Raw genomic sequence first — 18,406 nt, 5'->3', positions numbered from 1 at the left:
CACTGTTCGCATCACTCATTTGGAGCAAATTTTCAGATTTGGAGTCTTGAACATGACACCAGATCTATACTTAGGCACAGTCAGATAGCCTAACTTTCTAGCTCTATTACAACTCCCTCACATAATCTTAATATTTAACCACTAAGCTATAGGATAGCAAGAGGCTCTGATTTTAAGTGATCATGACTAAAATTTTTGGTCTAAGTTTTTTGCTACTTAATTCCCATACTCCAAATTTTCTCTGACAAAGTCAACACAGCTTTGTGTTAGCATTAAGTACAGATGTCAGAAGCAGCAATGAAAAAATACCATAACAAAGAAGAGCTGGAAAGCTGGAGCAAAAGAATACAACCCAAGCTTACTGTATAGATAATGCAAAGAAGAGTGTCATTAAGCACGCTCAAGATCAAAAATATCAGTGCAGTTTTAGCCTTTAGACATTTAAATTAACGTCAGACTCCAACTTCCTAAATACATCTGTAAATACTCAAATATTTGCTCCAATTTCTAAACATAATGTAAAAAGACGATCTATTTTTGTAAATTCTATTCCCAATATTCTTAAATCCTCTATGCTGAATGGAGGATGGTTCCAAGAGTGGATAGGCTTCGATTAGTTTAGCAGGCCCTTAGTTTGCAAGGTACTACAACGCTGTCATATACTAAACATCATCAACAGTGGATACACTCTCAGGTTACAGACTGGGAAACTGAATCAGACAGACTGTTTCAGAAAGTTGAGAAATAGTGGGTTTCCATAGCATGGTTGCCCTTTCCCAGCTATGAACTTTGACAACTAAAATACATTTTCTCTATTAAAAAAATAAACCATTAAGAAAAAAGAAAAAGAAATCAATAAGACACATGGTATTTTATAGAAAGCACATGCACAGAAAATAATGGTATTTTAAGGATAATACTTACGACTGGCTTGCCAATGCTCAAGTGAATATCACATTTCTTGGATTCTGTGTCAGATTCTGAAATTTCAAATACAAAACAGATTACTGAAAACCCCAAGAGCAAACCAGTCTGTTACAAAAATGCCACCACAAGATGGAGTTCGCCTCATTAAGAGTTTAACAATAGTACTTATTGTGCAAAGTTCATTTCCCCTGTTTGTTTTGGCTGCGTGAGGGGTAGAAACATGAACTATCCAAAACTAACAGTGTTACAAAAAACCTTTTAGTACATCCTGCACAAAGGGTATATTTTCCTAATCTGAGCATAAATAGGTTTTCTTTGACAACACAGCAACATTCCTCCAAAAATGAAAGGTGTTAAAAAAATGACAATAAGATCTTATCTCTCTATTGTATGTGCTTTCCTTGAATTTCTATTGCAAAACACTCGGTCTAGGCATAATTCAGAAGAAGCCCGATCAAAACTGCACATTAAAAATACCTACAGGTACCAAAAGGGTTACGTCTGTAAACTGAATCATATCTTTGCAATTGTCCGTGTCGAACAATTCAGGATATTATTCTGCCTGCAAATAAAAACTATCCCCCCCCCCCCAATAAATCTGTATTAAGACAAATCTTTAATCAAGTATATTTTTCATCCTTGAAACAAGTTGGATAACAGCTTCCACCTCTACTTACTTCCCAAGATACAAAGTCAGATTTCTCTTTTATTTCTCTAACTGAAGAGTTAAATACAACAGTGACACGTGAGGACTAGACCCTGCAGCCTAACAAACCACTTAAATTAAGACACACACAAAACACAAATCATTTAAGGAATCGTGGTAAGAAACTGCATTTCAGCAACACTGTTTCAAACCGTCAGGAAAAACAAAGATATTGTACACAAGTTATTTTAGTATATGCAAGTAAATAGCCATAAGCAATTAAAAAGGCTCAAACAGAAACCTGTACAGACAGTTGCTCAAACCTTCCTATTTCTTGAAGTTTTAAATAACTCCTAGTTATCGGAAAAGTGCCACAAAGAATAACACCAGAAGCCTTTTATGTAAGTACCCACAGGTCATCCTCACTTGGAATACTGATCAGTCCTGGGTCAGAAAAAGCAGGTTTAAAATTAAACCTTCCTGAAGACCTTATTTGACAAATCTCAAATGAACAAACTTGACATTACTATTATTTCTAGAGGGGGGAAAAAAAAATCCAAACATAATGAGAAGTATTTCAGGCTTTCTCTAATCCTGAATAGCCAAAGAAATTTACAAATTCAAATTTTTTCAGAAACTATTTTGCAATGAACTTATAGCATCTTCTGTTACAGAAGAATCTAGATTTTTTTTTTTTTGTACCCTTTCAACGCAACCTACCTCCCATCTCTGCATCTGGACTGCCCTTTGTTTTTCCTATCTGCTTCTGCTTTAGTAGTCCTCCTGCCCCTTGCTGTCCCTTTCCATTTCCATTCTGAATTGTTGTGTTGGAAGAATTAACAACTTTATGTGGTGATGATGGAGGACTGTTAAGTTTATTGTTAGTATGACCACTAGCTTGTCTGTCTTTTAGTCTTTTCTTTAGGTGTTCTTGCATTTTGAGACTCCTTTCATCTCGCTGAATGAAGTTTGTCCTTCCATGAGAACGAGGCTCTACAAAGAAAGGAGAACTTATTTCATTATTCAGTACAATTTATTTGACATCTGAGAAACACTCTGTAACTTAGAAGAATGACTACAGTAAAACCAGAACTTGAAAACCCATGGAACTTTATTGTGCTTGCTTTGTCAGTCTGTAGATGCATGGAGCTGCATGGCTCACGTAACTTCAGCTTGGTGCATCTGTGAAGTCCTGAGGAGTTTCATGGCGTGTCTCTGGGCAGCAGAACAACAGACAAGAAACACGCACGTCTCACACTGCTGACCGGCAGAGCTTCACGAGACTTTAGGAACCTCACCTGATAAAGAGTTTATGGATTGGGCTCAAATCGGTGTATGAGCATAAAGATCAGGTAGTAGGAGAAGAATGCGCCTGGAGATTTAATTCTTGTTTTGAAACATTGTCAATGTTAGTTAAATGCTACAGTAGGACACACAAAGTATCTGCAAGCAAACTGTTGATTTTTTTTTCTTTTTCTTAAGCATTATTTTTGATCACTTGCTGAGTTTAGAGTTTGTTTTGTTTTTGTTTTTTTTTAATTTAATTCTTCAGGCCTTTCTCTTTTGTTAGCTGCTCAAGATTATGCCTTACAGTTGCCCTTTTTCCCTGATACAGCCATACAGTCACATTTTCAGAGAAGTGCAAGCAAATTTAGGACCCAAACTAACTTTTTAAAATGTAGCTTGGGCGCTACTGAATATTTTACCCTAGACATGAGCTGAAATAGCTTAATTACCAATTTAAGCTTCAGAGATAGTGGATGGTCTTACATAGTCTAATTGCTTTCTGCATTAAATGCTTGTTTATAGAATAAAGCTTACAGCCTGGTTTAATTCAGCAGTGACCCCAGCCCTCCAATGGCTCCAATGAAGTATTGCTTCATTCAGTTTTTACATATAGAGTGGATTTGCACTTCCTCTTCCAACATGGATTACTATTTTTTTGGTTTATGTATGTTATTTTTATTTTCTTTCCAGTCATATTTGGACTCTGTCTCATCAAAAAAATACATTCATGTATCAAATTAATGCATTTTCAAAAAACTTCATGCCAAGGCTGTGACAAAACACAGCAGTTTTGGAGAGCACAATTTTAGAGAAAGGTAGAAGCAATCATTGTGGCATTTACAGTAACAAAAGTAAGGATCCATGAAAAATACACACAGTATTAGAACACTTCTAAATTACTGCTTTTGCATTAAATCCTTAAAAACAGAACAGCAGAAGATTTAAACTTTATACAATCATACTTTGCACATGCAGAGTGCCTTCAGACCATGACACCTTATACGCAAGTGTATTTTAAAATACCCCATAAAGACACGTAAGCCTCAGGGAGTCTAATAACTAGCACCAAAATAACAGAAATGGGTGAAAGAGCTACTGACAAAACTCAGCTCTCTCAGTCTAGATGCACCCAGTGAAAGGCCTTCTCGTGTATTTAAACATCACCTGCGCTCTCACCTTGTTCTTGAAAAACGTGTGGTGGTGGATGCTGGTGAATGAACTGTGGTGGCAGCTCTCCCGTCCCAGGAACTGGAGGGTACACTGGGTGAGGTGGGTGGGGAAGCAAAGCATGGTGATGATGCATGTAATGTGGCACATGGGGAGGAGGAGGAGGAGGATGCATGGAAGGATGGAATTCAGCTGAGTGTGGCAATACCACCACTTTACGAACTCCATTTTCTTCCACCACCTGTCATGCGACATAAGAAATCAAAAGTTAGTACAATAACAATCTTATAAATATTGTATATATAATAAAAAATAAAAAAAATTAAGTTTATACCCACAATCTGACAGTCAGGGATATACACACCGAAATGAATTCCAGTCAAAACCCAGCATATATTACTGGAAGAAACTGGAGTTTGAAGCAATCAGTTTTAAGAAGCTGAGCTTCACATACCAAAGTGCTAAGCAATCTATAATTTATGAATAATGTATATATTCTTTTAAACAAGCAATGTGAATTGATCAGGGTGTAATTCCCAGTCTACTTGTAGTTAAGAGTTAGAAGAACTGCTTTAGACTACATCCTGACTGACAGCACTATCGTATGTACAAGTCACTGCATGTCATCTGATTTGTGGTACATGTCTGCATACACATTCTTAGCCTATGGCAAGTACAAAGTATTACAAGCCAGCTCTGCTGTCTTGTACTATGATCCAACCCAACCCAAATGTCAAAATATTTCATGTTTGCCACAGGCTAAGAGAATTCAGACAAGGAACCTGTCTGTGCGTCTGAACTCTAGGATAAAAAGATGCTAAGACAGTACATGCATATGTATGCACAGGCATACTTCTAAGCATGTGTCCTAAACTGGCAATATATAGGCTCCTTCTGGAGTCTAATTCTGCCAGCATGAAATACATTAATATCTCAATAAATTGCTTTTCCTACAGTAAATTTAAAATACATTAGGGTTTTATACAGTAACGCTTCTCTAAATCTTAAAACTGAGAAGAGACAGAACACAAGTTTTAGAAGACAAGGTCAAAAAATAACACTACAGCAGGATTCACAAAAAGACATATTAAACAACAATGACACTGAAGTGAAACAATGCCCAGTTTAGTCTCATCTTTAAGACACCTGGAACAGACAACCAGATGCTGAGGTTTACAGGGTCCTTTCTCGAGGTAGGGTTCACACTACAGACAGGACATCTGCACCAATTTGCTGTCATTCTGTGGTTACAGTCCATTTTGCTTATCTGAGGGATTAAGTTTTCAGCACCTACAGCTCTGACGGGGTCAAAACCTTCTGAGTTGAGCATCAGAAAAATCATCTGGTCATATTCCAGTTTGTTTCTTCTGCCACAATACAGAAGTCCACTGGCATAAAATTCAGACTGTATCTAATGAGAAGTCTGACTCAGAAACTAACTAGACTGTATTAAATCCTATTTATAGGCAGACAACAACTCATTTTCTCCCTCACACAAAAGATTAGAGAGGTATGAGCAATGTAATTGGTAAAAAAAAAAAATCAACAATAGGAAAATGTTCTATATTATAGGCAAACTGACACTTCAAAATTAATCAAGTCTCAGTAGGAAAACAAGGCATTTTTCTTAGATTGGTTTAAAATTAGTCTGCAGCTTTATGCTTCTTTCCTTCAACATCAGTCATCTCCTCCGAGTTGCATTTAAAAATGCAAATCACAAACACTATTAGGAAGGGCCTTACAGTGCTTCAGTATTAACAGAGATGGATCATGTAGTCAGCAGAAAATACTACCTGTGGATGCAGAGTGGGGGATGCATTCCAGCTGCAGGCTGGCATACAAAACTGAGATGCAAAAAAATACTTTTTTTTTAATGCAATCCATAATGTAAATCATACAAAATAAAACCTGCTCTGAGAAGAGTTCAACTTATTTATGTAGCCCTCTGTTACTAAAAATAGACACAATTTATATTTTCAGGCATTTAAAGAAAGAACTTAGACAAAAGCAGGCCATGTTTTATCCTGTTAGTTCTTTCACGACCTTCTCTTAAAGAGTATTTAGTTTGGTTATAAGAAATCACTGTAACACTTCCTAGTTGGCCAAGAAGGCATTACGGATGTTGAAATACTGCTTACACCAAAAGTGTATTTTGAAAAGCTCCTCAGCAAAAGATAGAGCAAACTAATGAGAAATTATTCTTCTGAAGGGAAACAGAATGTGTCCACTCACAAATTGCTATGACAGAGCTCAGTTGTGAGACAGCCTTAGAGTCAGTTGTATTATTAGCAATTCTTAACAGACTTTAAATAGAAGAAAAAAAATTACAAGACAACACTTAAGACAAAGCTTACACTGAATACACTTTGTTCTAGAAACAACGTGGGGGTTTTTTTGGTTCATCAACGGAACTAAATACACCACTTGAACTACATTACATTGCATAATATTATAACATACTATAACATATACAAGTCAAAACTCATTGCAAATTTTGATGGCTGTGTTAACTCTGTTTTATGTATATATTAAGCAAGAACATGTGGCATAGTTTCAGGTAGAAGGGATACATTAATACAGTAAGACTTTCACATGATTTTACAGTCTGAAGTTGCTGTGCCCCCATTATCCACTACTGAATCACTTCATTCCATTTTGGCAGAAACCAACATAACAATCTCTGGGCTCCTCCAGACAGATTTGGGAGCAGAGAGTTAAAGTCTCATCCACTGACAAGAACAGTATAAATAACTCAAGCTCTAATTTAAAGCTGGTTTCAAACTTGTCTATCCCTGTCATAATGACCAAGGGAAAACAAAACAAAACAAGCCCCCCTAGTATCATGTGACAGCAAACACAGAACAAATATATTTTTCAGTTTGTACACCTCAGCATTTGCCAGTGCTTTGCATACTGTTTGCACTGAAGACTAAATTTCACATTGATGCATAAATTAGCTGGGGGATCTTTCTTCAAGGTCTGCATGAAAGTACCTACTTATAACAGCAGAAGCACGAAATGCAGAGGCAGCTGTATGCAAAAAGACAACTGCCTGAGGAACTCAACATACAGTTACAAAGTTTTCAAGCCTACTCAGAAAAGTCCTGATTTTGAGCAACACTAGAAAAGGAGAAACCTAGCCTGTGCTGTTTAAACATTTGTTTTTAATTACTTCCCTTTAAAAAACGCATTAATTTAAAAATAAATCAAATTGTTAACTTGAAATACCCGACAGTTCAAATACCACATGCAGGTCTGATCTGCTATGACTTAACAACACAGGGGAGTGGAAAATCAGTGAGAACTGAAAAGTAAAGCTGGGAGAGGAGCCCAGAGTCCTGCTCATTTCATAGGCACATGTCATTAGCATTAACACTCCTCTTCACACTTCTGCTAGAACAGTGGAGTGTTTTTGCTGAATGTTAAGGAGATCAGAGCTGGTAAAGAAAGGGGCATTGAAAACTTGGATAAATAGAGTTATATTACAATAGAAAAAGCTGAATTATGAGCAGACATTAAAGAGAAATATCTTATGCAGCCCAGGAAAAAAAAAGACCTAAGGGGTGAAAGAGAGAGTGATACTGGTATATGACCTGTATAACCTCAATGTAAGAAACACAAGCCTCATAACCATGGCGTGCATGAGACGCATTCAATTCCGATGCTGCCCCCAGCTATGTTCCCATCAGACTGTTTCTAGCAGAGCTAAGCACCGTCTATACCCATCAGTCCTCTGACACTTAGCAGGCTGCAATCAACTGTGATTATTCATATGACCCAGGCACCTACTTTCACCTTGAAAACAGGACTGAAGAAAAAAATCAAGATGTGGATCCTGTTAATGGAGCTCAGCAGACAGCCGATTCACAGCCATCTACTATCTTACTAAAAGTAATCTTTTAGTGCTTAGTAGTATTATTACAAAAATCCTGAAAACTAGATCAAATTTTACTAAGTGATCAGAAGGTGATAGAGCCTACAATAAAGTTAAATAGTTGGCAAGCTCAATGGAAAAAATAGAAGAAATGCTTTTAACAGCTGTTCCAGATAAAATAATCAATAGCCTTATTGTTGAAAAGCCACACTCACAAACATACTGAAATATAAGAATAAATTAAAGTTTACCTGAGATACATAACCAGGAGGCACAAATATAGGCGGCATAGAACCATTTGGTGACATCATAGGAACATGTGCTGGACCTGAGAAGTAATAAGGTGCCACTTTTTAACAAATGAGGCTTTTACAAACTCGAGACACCTTTTTTTCAAAGGTGGTGGCTCACTTTGGTGCCTGAAAAGCCAGCAACTGCATCCAACTCTATTTATGGAACTACTTTTAGACAAGTAGATTTAGAAGCAAGGCTTAAACTATCCAATTAAAAAGTCAGTTAGGAGAGAAACTTAAATAATGACTGCGAGTTTAAAAAAACATAAAAGAAGCGACTGTAACAAGTTTCCATCAAGAAAAATAATGCAATTTATGTCACCAATGGATAACTCATTTTCACATTCAATACACACATTAAGTATGACTTAATAACTTTCAGGAAGCATCTAGAATTCTAGATAATATCTCTGAATGCAAGTATGGCTGTACATTTATTCTACAAAAAGCACAGATTACATTTATCCCAACCACCATGCTTATACAGCCAACAATATTTCTTTAATCGTACAAAAATCAGCATAGATAAATTTTAGTTCTTTTGTGACAGATTTAAAAGTCTGTAGCAACAATATTGGCACTGTAGTAATGCTGACAGTTGGTCTACCAATTTTTAATTTTTTTTTTTTAAATAAGAATGTACTATTTTTCACATCAAGCTGAAAGAAAGTATTCCTGTCTGGGACTTGATGAAAGCAGAATGGACACGTTTTATATAATGTTATTTGAAATGGTGAAAAATATTCCAAAAATGGAATTACTGATAAATTCAACTTGACTTACAGGAGATATTTTGACCCGACTCAGATTTGCAGTTCTGTCACTTACCCAGAAGGTAAAAAGTAGTTTGTAGCCACACACAGAGGGTAGCAATGCTTCCCACAATATCAGCAGACTGCTAATGCCACTACCTTACAACAAAGTGAGGTCACACAGCATCTATTAAAGTTGTTTGGATTAGTGTGGACTAAATCCCATGTAAATTCATGTGTTAAGATTCTGAGAAGACAGTTATTCAAGGATCATTACAAAAACAGTTGAGATGCCAGTCTTTTATAAATTAGCAGCAAAGTTTGCGGAGATGCAGGGAATCTTGGCAATTTCCCAGTGCTGTCTCATTTGTGCTTTAAGTACAAACTGAAAAATCTGATTTATTACATTGCAGAACATACAAAACCACATTTGACATTACAGAAACAAACACTGGTAGTAATTCTTTGATATCTGCAGAATCAAAATATTTGGATTCAGTACTTCAGTTTTTACTTTACCTTGGATACACTGAATGTGTCCATCTTCAGTTGTAATCGTAAATGTTTCACCTGGGTTTACCTGTACAAGAATAACCTGTAGAAAACAAAACAGAAAATAGATGGTTTGGGTTTTGGAGTGGGGTTTTTTTCTTTTGTTTGTTTTGTTTTTTGGGTTTTTTTTTTTCTGTGAGATTATCTCAGTTTCAGGGCTAAAGTGGCAAAATCAGGACTATAACCTCACCCCTCATGGCTCAAAACTCGGCCATGTTTTTTCACTGAAATCATGCTGGTATGTATTTTGATAATATATTATCCGATGCTATCAAGTAACTTATTAAAGTATGCAGTCCTTTGGCAGTGGGAGGATGGTAGAAGAGGTGATAAAGCAGGTCATGCCTACCACCACTGCTCTACAGCTCCTGAAAGATCAGGTGTATTTTCTCACGTTTGTGTAATTCTGTAGCGAAAGAAATACAACAGTGAGATTCTGCAGGTCAATTTGGGCATGATCGCATTCACTTTCACACAAATCAATGTGGACATCTGCCAGAATTATTCCTCAGGCAGTCCACAGCATCGTTTCCCTTGTGCCGGGTAACACAAGTGATCACCTCATTCTACCCCATTCATAGCACGTGCTTCAGTCTTACTGTAAAATATTGGCAGCTGTGCTTCAGTTTTATTGTAACATGACAACATTACTACAAGAATTTCGCAGTGAGATTCTACTATATTACAGAGGCACAGGTCTAATTCTTTAGTAAAATGAGGGGTTTGGCCATGCAAGAACTGCACAATTACACAGTCAAAATTCCACCCTGGTGATAGCTAGCACATAAAGAACAAAGGCCGACGTAAAAATTGAAATAAAATATATTTGTAAAACTAGCTATGAAACTCAAAAAGTATAGTTTTCTTTCATTCAATAATCCTATCAGATAGATGGAACCTGAAGAGATCACCCAGTCATCTAACTCCTGGTAAAAATGAACTACACATGACATTAACGAATAAGCCTGTCTATTTTGTGCTGCTACATCTCCAATGATGGAGCTCCATAAAATCCCTAGGCATCTGCACCACAGTTTCACTATCCTCATCATTACAGATTTTATCATCTAACTTCAGCATTCCCTGCTTCAACCTGAACCCTTACTCCATGTCTTAACCACCAATGAAATAAAGAATAAAGCAGCAATAAAAGAAAGATTGTTTTCTGTGATTTAGATGCCATACCCTGTATATAAATCCTTTTGGGGTTTTTATCTGCCATTTTTTTTTGGAAACAGTCCAACACTGATGACTTCCACTTGCAGTCTTTATCCACCTGTTGGCAGATGTTTTTCTAAAGGACCACTACTAAACCAGTCATTCCTTAGGATAAGCTGACTACCTAAGCATCGTACTTTGTACTTGATGCTAATTTTCTAGATTATCTTTCTAGTAATCAAAATAATTTCAGGCTTCCAAGATGCTTGCAATTCCTCCCATTTTGTATCAGCTGCAGATTTATTAAGTACACCTCAGTCCCATTATACCAGTCATTAATAAAAAGATCACTGAAAAGAATGAGACTTAAAAAGATCTTGTGGTCCCTCATTCAACCTTTGCCTTTTGACCAACTCCACTGACTACTCTTTTCCAAAGAGTTTGCCAAGTAGCTTATGCTGGCATTAACCAAACCACATTTTTCCAGCTAACGTGTAAGAGAGTAAGTCCAAACACACTCGTGTTTCCTGAAGTTAACAGCTTACATGTCCCACTTCTCTCTCCCTCTACTCTTGAGCGTGCCACTTCAGCACACAGACTGAGGTTTGCACAGATCTGTTACATTTAAACTGTTGTGTGTAAAACAAAGCAGCAGGCTGATAAATGCTGCTTAACACTGATTTTGCAGACTCTGCACACTGCTATATTAATCTTAGCTTTTATTTTTTAACAGGGGATGCAGAGGCATATACAAACACAGTGAATTCATAGTACAGGAGACAATTTTACTCAAGGCAGATGAGTTGTTTCTGGACAATAAGTAAAACACCAAAACCCCCTGAAAAGGCCATCTAGCCAGTCAGCAATATTTATTACAGTTCTACGAGAAGGACAGGTGACAGATAATGCTTTTAAAAATGGCATAATTAAAACACTGAAACTTAAGACAGATCTGTCAGTATATAAGTAAATTTATGACTTAAATTCCGCTAAAAGTCTAGGAGTAAAGAGAGAAGCAATGTTACTTGTTTAAAGAAAACTGACAGCAAGAGGCTGGGGATTTGCCGGAGCACAGAAAACCAGGAAAGACGAGGTCTGCTGCCAACAACAGCTGCTGGGGATGGACACTAGCAGGGGACAGGACTCCACAGGCAGGTATTAAACCTCAGAGGAAGTCTCATCTTCAAGGGCAAGAAAATTCAGAGGCAGGAAAGGGATCCTTTTAGAAATTCAGAGCCTCTGAACGTGTCAGATCTTCGGAAGGGGTTTCAACTAACTGAAGTTCTCACAAACAGTTCAGGAAACTGTTAACTGAACTCAGCAAAAAGGATCTAAGTGGTGTAATCACAGGGCTGTAGAGCAGTTCAGGGACTGGAATTTCAGGAATGCATGGGGCAATGTCTTAGATGGATGACTCACTATAATTAATGAAGCAAATGCAGTTCCATCTACCTTCCACCAAGGAAAATTTCCAGGAAGCTTGAGTGTTTCTAATGCGTCAATCTAAGCCAAGTTAGATGACAGACTAGTTCTAGGAGTCACAGTAACGTCAACACCTTTAGGTGTCCCATGTAACCATTTCAGAACTAGTAGGATCAAGCTATTTCAAAGCACTGGTCAGTGTTTTGCTTTTATCCCTTATTCACACACTTTCCATTGCTGAAGTTTTTTCAGAACAAGAAACCCTTCCAGAAAACTTCCAACTTATACTTTATGTGAAATGAAACTAATGAACTGGGTGCTGCATCTGACTGAAGTGATTGGCCAAACAGCACGCACTTTATTTCTGAAAACAAAACCACTGTGTAATACTCTGTAATTAGCCTATCCTCTATGGCACTGGCAGCAAAATACTTAAAAATCACCTGCGTTAACAAAGCTTCTAAGTTAATACTCTATTTAAAAGCAAACTTTCCAATGTGAGACTGTAGCTCAGAAGCCTCTCTAGAGAAAAGTGCCACAAACAAGAACAGCAAGTGTATTTGTCAGCCAACCAACGGGCGGCAACATGATATGGATGGCAAGATGACACGGTTGTTTATATACAGACACACTAGACTAAGAAATATTGGCACATTAACACAAAATCACTTCCCAGTCCCATGAAGATTTTCACTAAACAGACTTACTTGTTACTTCCAATATAATTCAATTGTAAGTCTTGGAGGCTATCAGCCTTCAAGTCTACTCTTCAAATGCATGTCCAAGATTCAACTGGGGTGTTTTTTCTGGTTTTTGGTTTTGGTTTTTTTTAACCTTACCTGATTGCTAACAGTCTCCACTAGGTTCTGAAAATTTCAACGCTTGTCACTTTCTTTTGGGTCATTCAATACACAATAGTATTCTACACACTTACCTATACAAAGACATGCTATAAAAATACAGCTATGAAGATGGTCTCTAATTAGATCTACTTGACCTCTTTTCCTTGTGTAACATGAAACACTGCCTACTGAATAACCTCACAGCTGGTCAAGTGTCTAAAATTTCATGTTGCTAATGCTAGAACTTCAGAACTAGCTTAGAGACTCTACAGCTTTACTTATTTCAAAACACAGTCACTGTACTTTTATCTCCAGAGTCTGAGGAAAAAAAAGCAGAGTACACTTTTTTTTTTTTTAAATAAAGGCTGTTTTTACAAGCAAGTATACTACAATCCTTTCCCATCTGTAACAAATACAAAGTAAACAATATCTCTTTTAAAACTTCAGCATTTATGGTCTATCAGACCCTCAACAATTCATGATTATTTTGGTGCACCCTCTTTATCCACTGTACATTCAAACGTGTCAAGATCTTCACTGTTACCATTCATAATCATAAAATCATGGAATGATTTGGGTTGGAAGGGACCTTAAAGATCATCCAGCTCCAACCCCCCTGCCTTGGGCAGGGACACCTTCCACCAGACCAGGCTGCTCCAAGCCCCATCCAACCTGGCCTTGAACACTGCCAGGGATGGGGCAGCCACAACTTCTCTGGGCAACCTGTGCCAGTGTCTCACCACCCTCACTGTAAACAACTGCTTCTTTACAGCTAATCTAAATCTACCTGCGTTCAGTTTAGAGCCATTAGCCCTTGTGCCATCCCTACATGCCCTCATAAAAAGTCCCTCCCCATCTTTCCTCTAGGTCCCCTTTAGGTACTGGCAGGCTGCTATAAGGTCTGCCTGGAGCCCTTTCTTCTCCAGGTGAACAACCCCAACTCTCTCAGCCTGTCTTCCAGGGAGAGGTGCTCCAGCCCTCTCATCATCTTCATGGCCCTCCTCTGGACCCGCTCCAACAGGTCCATGTCCTTCTTGTGCTGGGTGCCCCAGAGCTGGATGCTGTACTCCAGGTGGGGTCTCACAGAGCAGAGCAGAGGAGGAGAATCACCTCCCTCAACCTGCTGGTTACGCTTCTTCAGATGCAGCCCAGGATGCAGGTGGCTTTCTGGGCTGCAAACACACATTGCCGGGTCATGTTGAGCTTCTCATCAACCAACACCCCCAAGTCCTTCTCCATAGGGCTGCTCTCAATCCACTCATCGCCCAGCCTGTATTTGAGCTTGGGATTGCCCTGACCCATGTGCAGGACCTCACACTTGGCCTTGTTGAACTTCATGACGTTCATATGGGCCCACGTCTCAAGCCTGTCCAGGTCCCTCTGGATGGCATCCCTTCCGTCCAGCGTGTCAACCTCACCACACAGCTTGGTGTTGTCGGCAAACCTGATTAGGGTGCACTCAATCCCACTGTCTGTGTTGCCAACAACGATGTTAAACGGTGCCGGTCCCAATACGACCCCTGAGAAACACCACTTATCATTTCATATGACAGTTATCCTCTGGAAACTTTTATGCAACTTTTCCATCTGAATTAACCCCTAAATTCTTATATACTGATCAGATTAAAGCAATGGGCAGTTTTGTCCCTTGCTTCAACAAAATTATTATTTAACTCCGGGCACATAAAGCCTTCAAATTTGTGTTTTGTTATTACAGAATTGTAGAACAACCCAGGTCAGAAGGGACCTTGAGAGATCATCTGGTTCAACTTTTTGTGGGAAAGGGAGCCTAGATAAGATTATCTAGCACTCTGTCCAGTTGCAGCCTGCCAACAAACAGCCACTTAGCTATTTAAAACAAACAAACAAAGCAACCAATCTTTTCTCTCCAACCAGGATGTATCATGTTTGTAGCTGCTAGGGCAGGGGGAAGATGCTTCTTAAAGTAAGATCCAATGTTAAAATGTCAGGATGTCTGTAATATTTCTGAGTGCACTGAACATCTGTCTCCAAATGATGGGAAGATACCTCAGCATTTGCAGTACAAGGCACTCAACTTCTACTGCCAAACAGTAAATTCACTTCAAGTTTACTGACAACTTATACAAGCTTGTGCTTCAAACTGTTTTGCTTTCACTTTTGTCTGTATTTCTAATCGTACTAGGTACTTTTGAAGGGTCGTGTCCACTAAAATTCTAAAGTTTCAAATAAAAACACTCAGGTTTCACCACTGCACTGTAATTATTAATGAAGATACTTAATATCAGGAAGCCAAGGTCTTTCCTCTCATTCCCCTGCAACAGACTTCTTGGTTTAGAGCACTGCAACCACTTGCTACTCTTTATTTAGATGAGCTTTAAGAAGATCTTTCAAAACCTCAGTGCTTTACTAAATCCATATATTATATTTTTCCTTTTATGCTTTGATTTTGTAGTCTAGTTTTAAAGCACTTACATGTATATAACATTCCTTTTAATTCGCAATCTTTTCACATTTCCACTGTATTAATGTTGAATGATTTTCTTCCTCTCTATATTTGCACTTCTATTTTACTGATGATATCAGTGCTGAGAACCACATGCTTTTCTAACTTTGCAAATCAGTATCGTAGTTGCTTTATTTCAAGCCTCCTCCTTTTTCAGCCATCATACAAGTTAGGAAAACTGTTTTACATCTGTTCTATTTTTTACACGATGCTTGAATGTCAACCTCCCTACTACCACTGCTGGCACAGTTTTACATGACTTGTATGAAAGTGCAATGGATTTACTTGCCTGTTGTATGCTGTCCCCATTAACCATATGAGGTAGAAGTGGCACTTCATTCAATATAGGCGTAGCTTCTAATGGAGGCGGCTGGTCGGCCATCATGTCTGAAAACCATTCATTGACAACTGCTCACATTAACCACCTGCTAAAACAAAAAGAAAGTGCCAATATTAGATATGTCTCTCCTCCCCCCCCAAATAATTCTCTACTTCATTTGCCAAACTTGGTACCAATGCCTCAGAAGAAAAAAATACAGCAGTGCCTTCAGGACTTTTTTTTTTTCCTTCTCCATAAAACAAACACTTGCACTATGCTATTATTGGATCCTTTAATGACAGCAATTCAAGAATATTTGAAAACCCAACAGGAAAATATCATCAGACTTCAACACTCCACAACTCTCCCCCAAAGATTTTTAAATAAACTGACTTTAATTGGAGACAAAAGTTATTGTAAAACATCCACTTCTAGCTTCATTGTGCATTTAAAAACTTTGCAAACTGACAGTCTTAAAAGCATGAAGGGGATCACATGTCATATACCCGAGTTCTTCATAATTGAGTACACCCAAGGAGTCCAATATGTTACCCTACTTTTCATTTTTAAGTACTGCATTTAAGCAATACGTATCCTTCTTCTAAAAATATGCTCTTTAAGTATGTATCATGCACATTCAGCTTGACATGCCACGAGTGATGAAATCAGTACATAAGTGATGCAATTATACAGTAGCATAACTTACACTCATGCAGCACTTCATTCTTAAATTTGTAGTTACAATTTCTAAATTGCCTGTGCTCCAGAACCTAAATTTTAGGCCAAACAATTCACATACTACATATACATTTCAGTCCTTGTGTGATCAACCCCCCTCCAAACCGTGCAGTTTCTCCAGTGTTGCAACATGCCATCAATACAGAAATCTGACACAATGAAAACAAAAGCTTAAGGCAACACAAGAGAGTAATTTGTACAGAAGTCCGAGTACCACAGAGAATTGCATATGGAAAAGTGCTGCACGGTTTTGGGCTTCTAGTGAATAATCTGTAATTACAATAAATCAAAATACAATCCAAGTGTTAGTGAATTTTCAGTGCATAGTTAATTCAGCATCCATAAAAAAAAAAAGCACACGATAACAGGATACAGGAAATGCTGACATTTCCTTCTCCCTTCCCATTACCTCCTATAAACCCAGACAGAAGACAAAATGCGGTTAGGATAGTTCAATTCATTAACTTAAAAACAAAAAGTAAAATCAAGACAAAAAACATTTCCCACTCCCAAATCTGTGCATGAACCAAGTCAACCTATATACAGCTGCCAAATCCTGGTTCAGTTCTGTAACCAGTATGGAAATTACAGTGTTGGGGGGTGCGTGTCATTTCTTCTGGCGTTAACTCATTTCTTTCAGAAAGGGTCTCTAATAAAAGTTGAGATTACAAGGATTTCTCCTATATTACCATTACAAGGTAAAGAGGCTGGTAGCATCCACTGATAAAAAAAACCCAAACATTCTTTCTTGTTTGCAAAAACATGTCAAAATAACTGATACAATCACACAGCCACAAAATATAGCATAACAAAATAGCCAAGACTGCCAAAGCAACCAGCTCATTCTGCATACCAATTGTTTTCTGGGTCTGCTCCAGTAACAATTTTAAAGGGCCAAATATGACTGCACAGGTGCAAGGCCTAGACAAGACCTCCAAAGTTTAAATTTGTATCAGGTTTGTCCTAACTATACTTAACTACCTTAGCATGTTACTTATTTCCTGAATAAAATAATCTTCTATCCTGTTTGTCACATTTTGAATTACCTCTGCCAAGGAAACAAACTCATCTGATTGTATATAACTATTCCACTTAAAAATACCTGCACAGTAACACTGCCAGACAGTATGTTAAAATTAAGGCAGAATTTTCTTCTACTACACCTCTCCCATTTTCAGAGGTTTAGAGGTTAGATGCAAGTCTTAAGAGCCATAACAGGAATTCAGTATACACAGGCAGGTTGAAAATACTTCATTTTATATATGCATATAGTCTCAATTTCTTTCATCTAAGAACCTCAAAGACAACAGAAATTAGCACTTAACATAAAGGGGAAAACCCTGTACCAAAAAGCAACTACATCTGCATTCAAATGTTCAACCAACTAACCAAAATAACCAGCTGTAGAAAAACGTGTTCTGAAACAAGTCCCAGTACCACCTGCAATTTTAAATAAACGTTCAAAGTTTCTATCCTAGTCTCCTGCGTTGGCTGAATACAATTCTCTGAGGCTTTGTCTATGTTAGCGAGCAGCAGTGTAGTTAGTACAAATTGTAGAGCAGAGCACCAACATCCACATGGTTTTTAGAATCCTTAATCACTTACCTAATGACACAGGTAGTATTTACATTTACACCTACACCACACATACATTCTACTTGCTTAGTGCTTTAACTTCACATTTTTCAGAGGAAGAACTTAATACTTGGAATATCAGGAAACAAATGGTTTTATACAGTTAATGACAATCTCCAAAAATAGCAAATACAATTTCAAGTCTTAGCAGGAATCTCCATATGGTCAGAGAAAATGGAAGTACTAGCATAAATGAAACCACTTTAACAACTCTTGGTCAGATTCACCTGACTCAGAACACTAACATTTTACTGTACAGCTGGGCTCAGATGGCTGCAAGTGGCAGAACACTAACGACAAAGAGCAACA

The 18,406-nt window shown here is 37.9% G+C and overlaps 1 protein-coding gene across 4 annotated transcripts in view; it reads right to left on the bottom strand.

The window, feature by feature from the left end:
• LOC104321143 (fibronectin type-III domain-containing protein 3a-like) overlaps nt 1-18,406 on the bottom strand; it is a 50,072-nt gene that overhangs the window by 15,809 nt on the left and 15,857 nt on the right. For 2 of the 4 annotated variants that reach the window (XM_069811588.1, XM_069811589.1), the window contains exons 3-8: nt 15,695-15,830; nt 9,466-9,541; nt 8,153-8,229; nt 4,037-4,268; nt 2,294-2,566; nt 925-980 (exon numbers count right to left, since the gene is read on the bottom strand). In XM_069811588.1, the coding sequence (XP_069667689.1) occupies nt 925-980; nt 2,294-2,566; nt 4,037-4,268; nt 8,153-8,229; nt 9,466-9,541; nt 15,695-15,790 (810 nt within the window). In that variant the 5' untranslated portion in view covers nt 15,791-15,830. Of the gene's footprint in view, nt 1-924; nt 981-2,293; nt 2,567-4,036; nt 4,269-8,152; nt 8,230-9,465; nt 9,542-15,694; nt 15,834-18,406 lie in introns of all 4 variants that reach the window. The other 2 variants (XM_069811587.1, XM_069811590.1) reach the window with 2 other exon arrangements.

Source organism: Haliaeetus albicilla, chromosome 23 (assembly GCF_947461875.1).
Source record: "Haliaeetus albicilla chromosome 23, bHalAlb1.1, whole genome shotgun sequence".
Taxonomy (NCBI): domain Eukaryota; kingdom Metazoa; phylum Chordata; class Aves; order Accipitriformes; family Accipitridae; genus Haliaeetus; species Haliaeetus albicilla.
The sequence above is the reverse complement of the archived record's forward strand: the minus strand, read 5'-3'. Positions and strand labels throughout refer to the sequence as shown.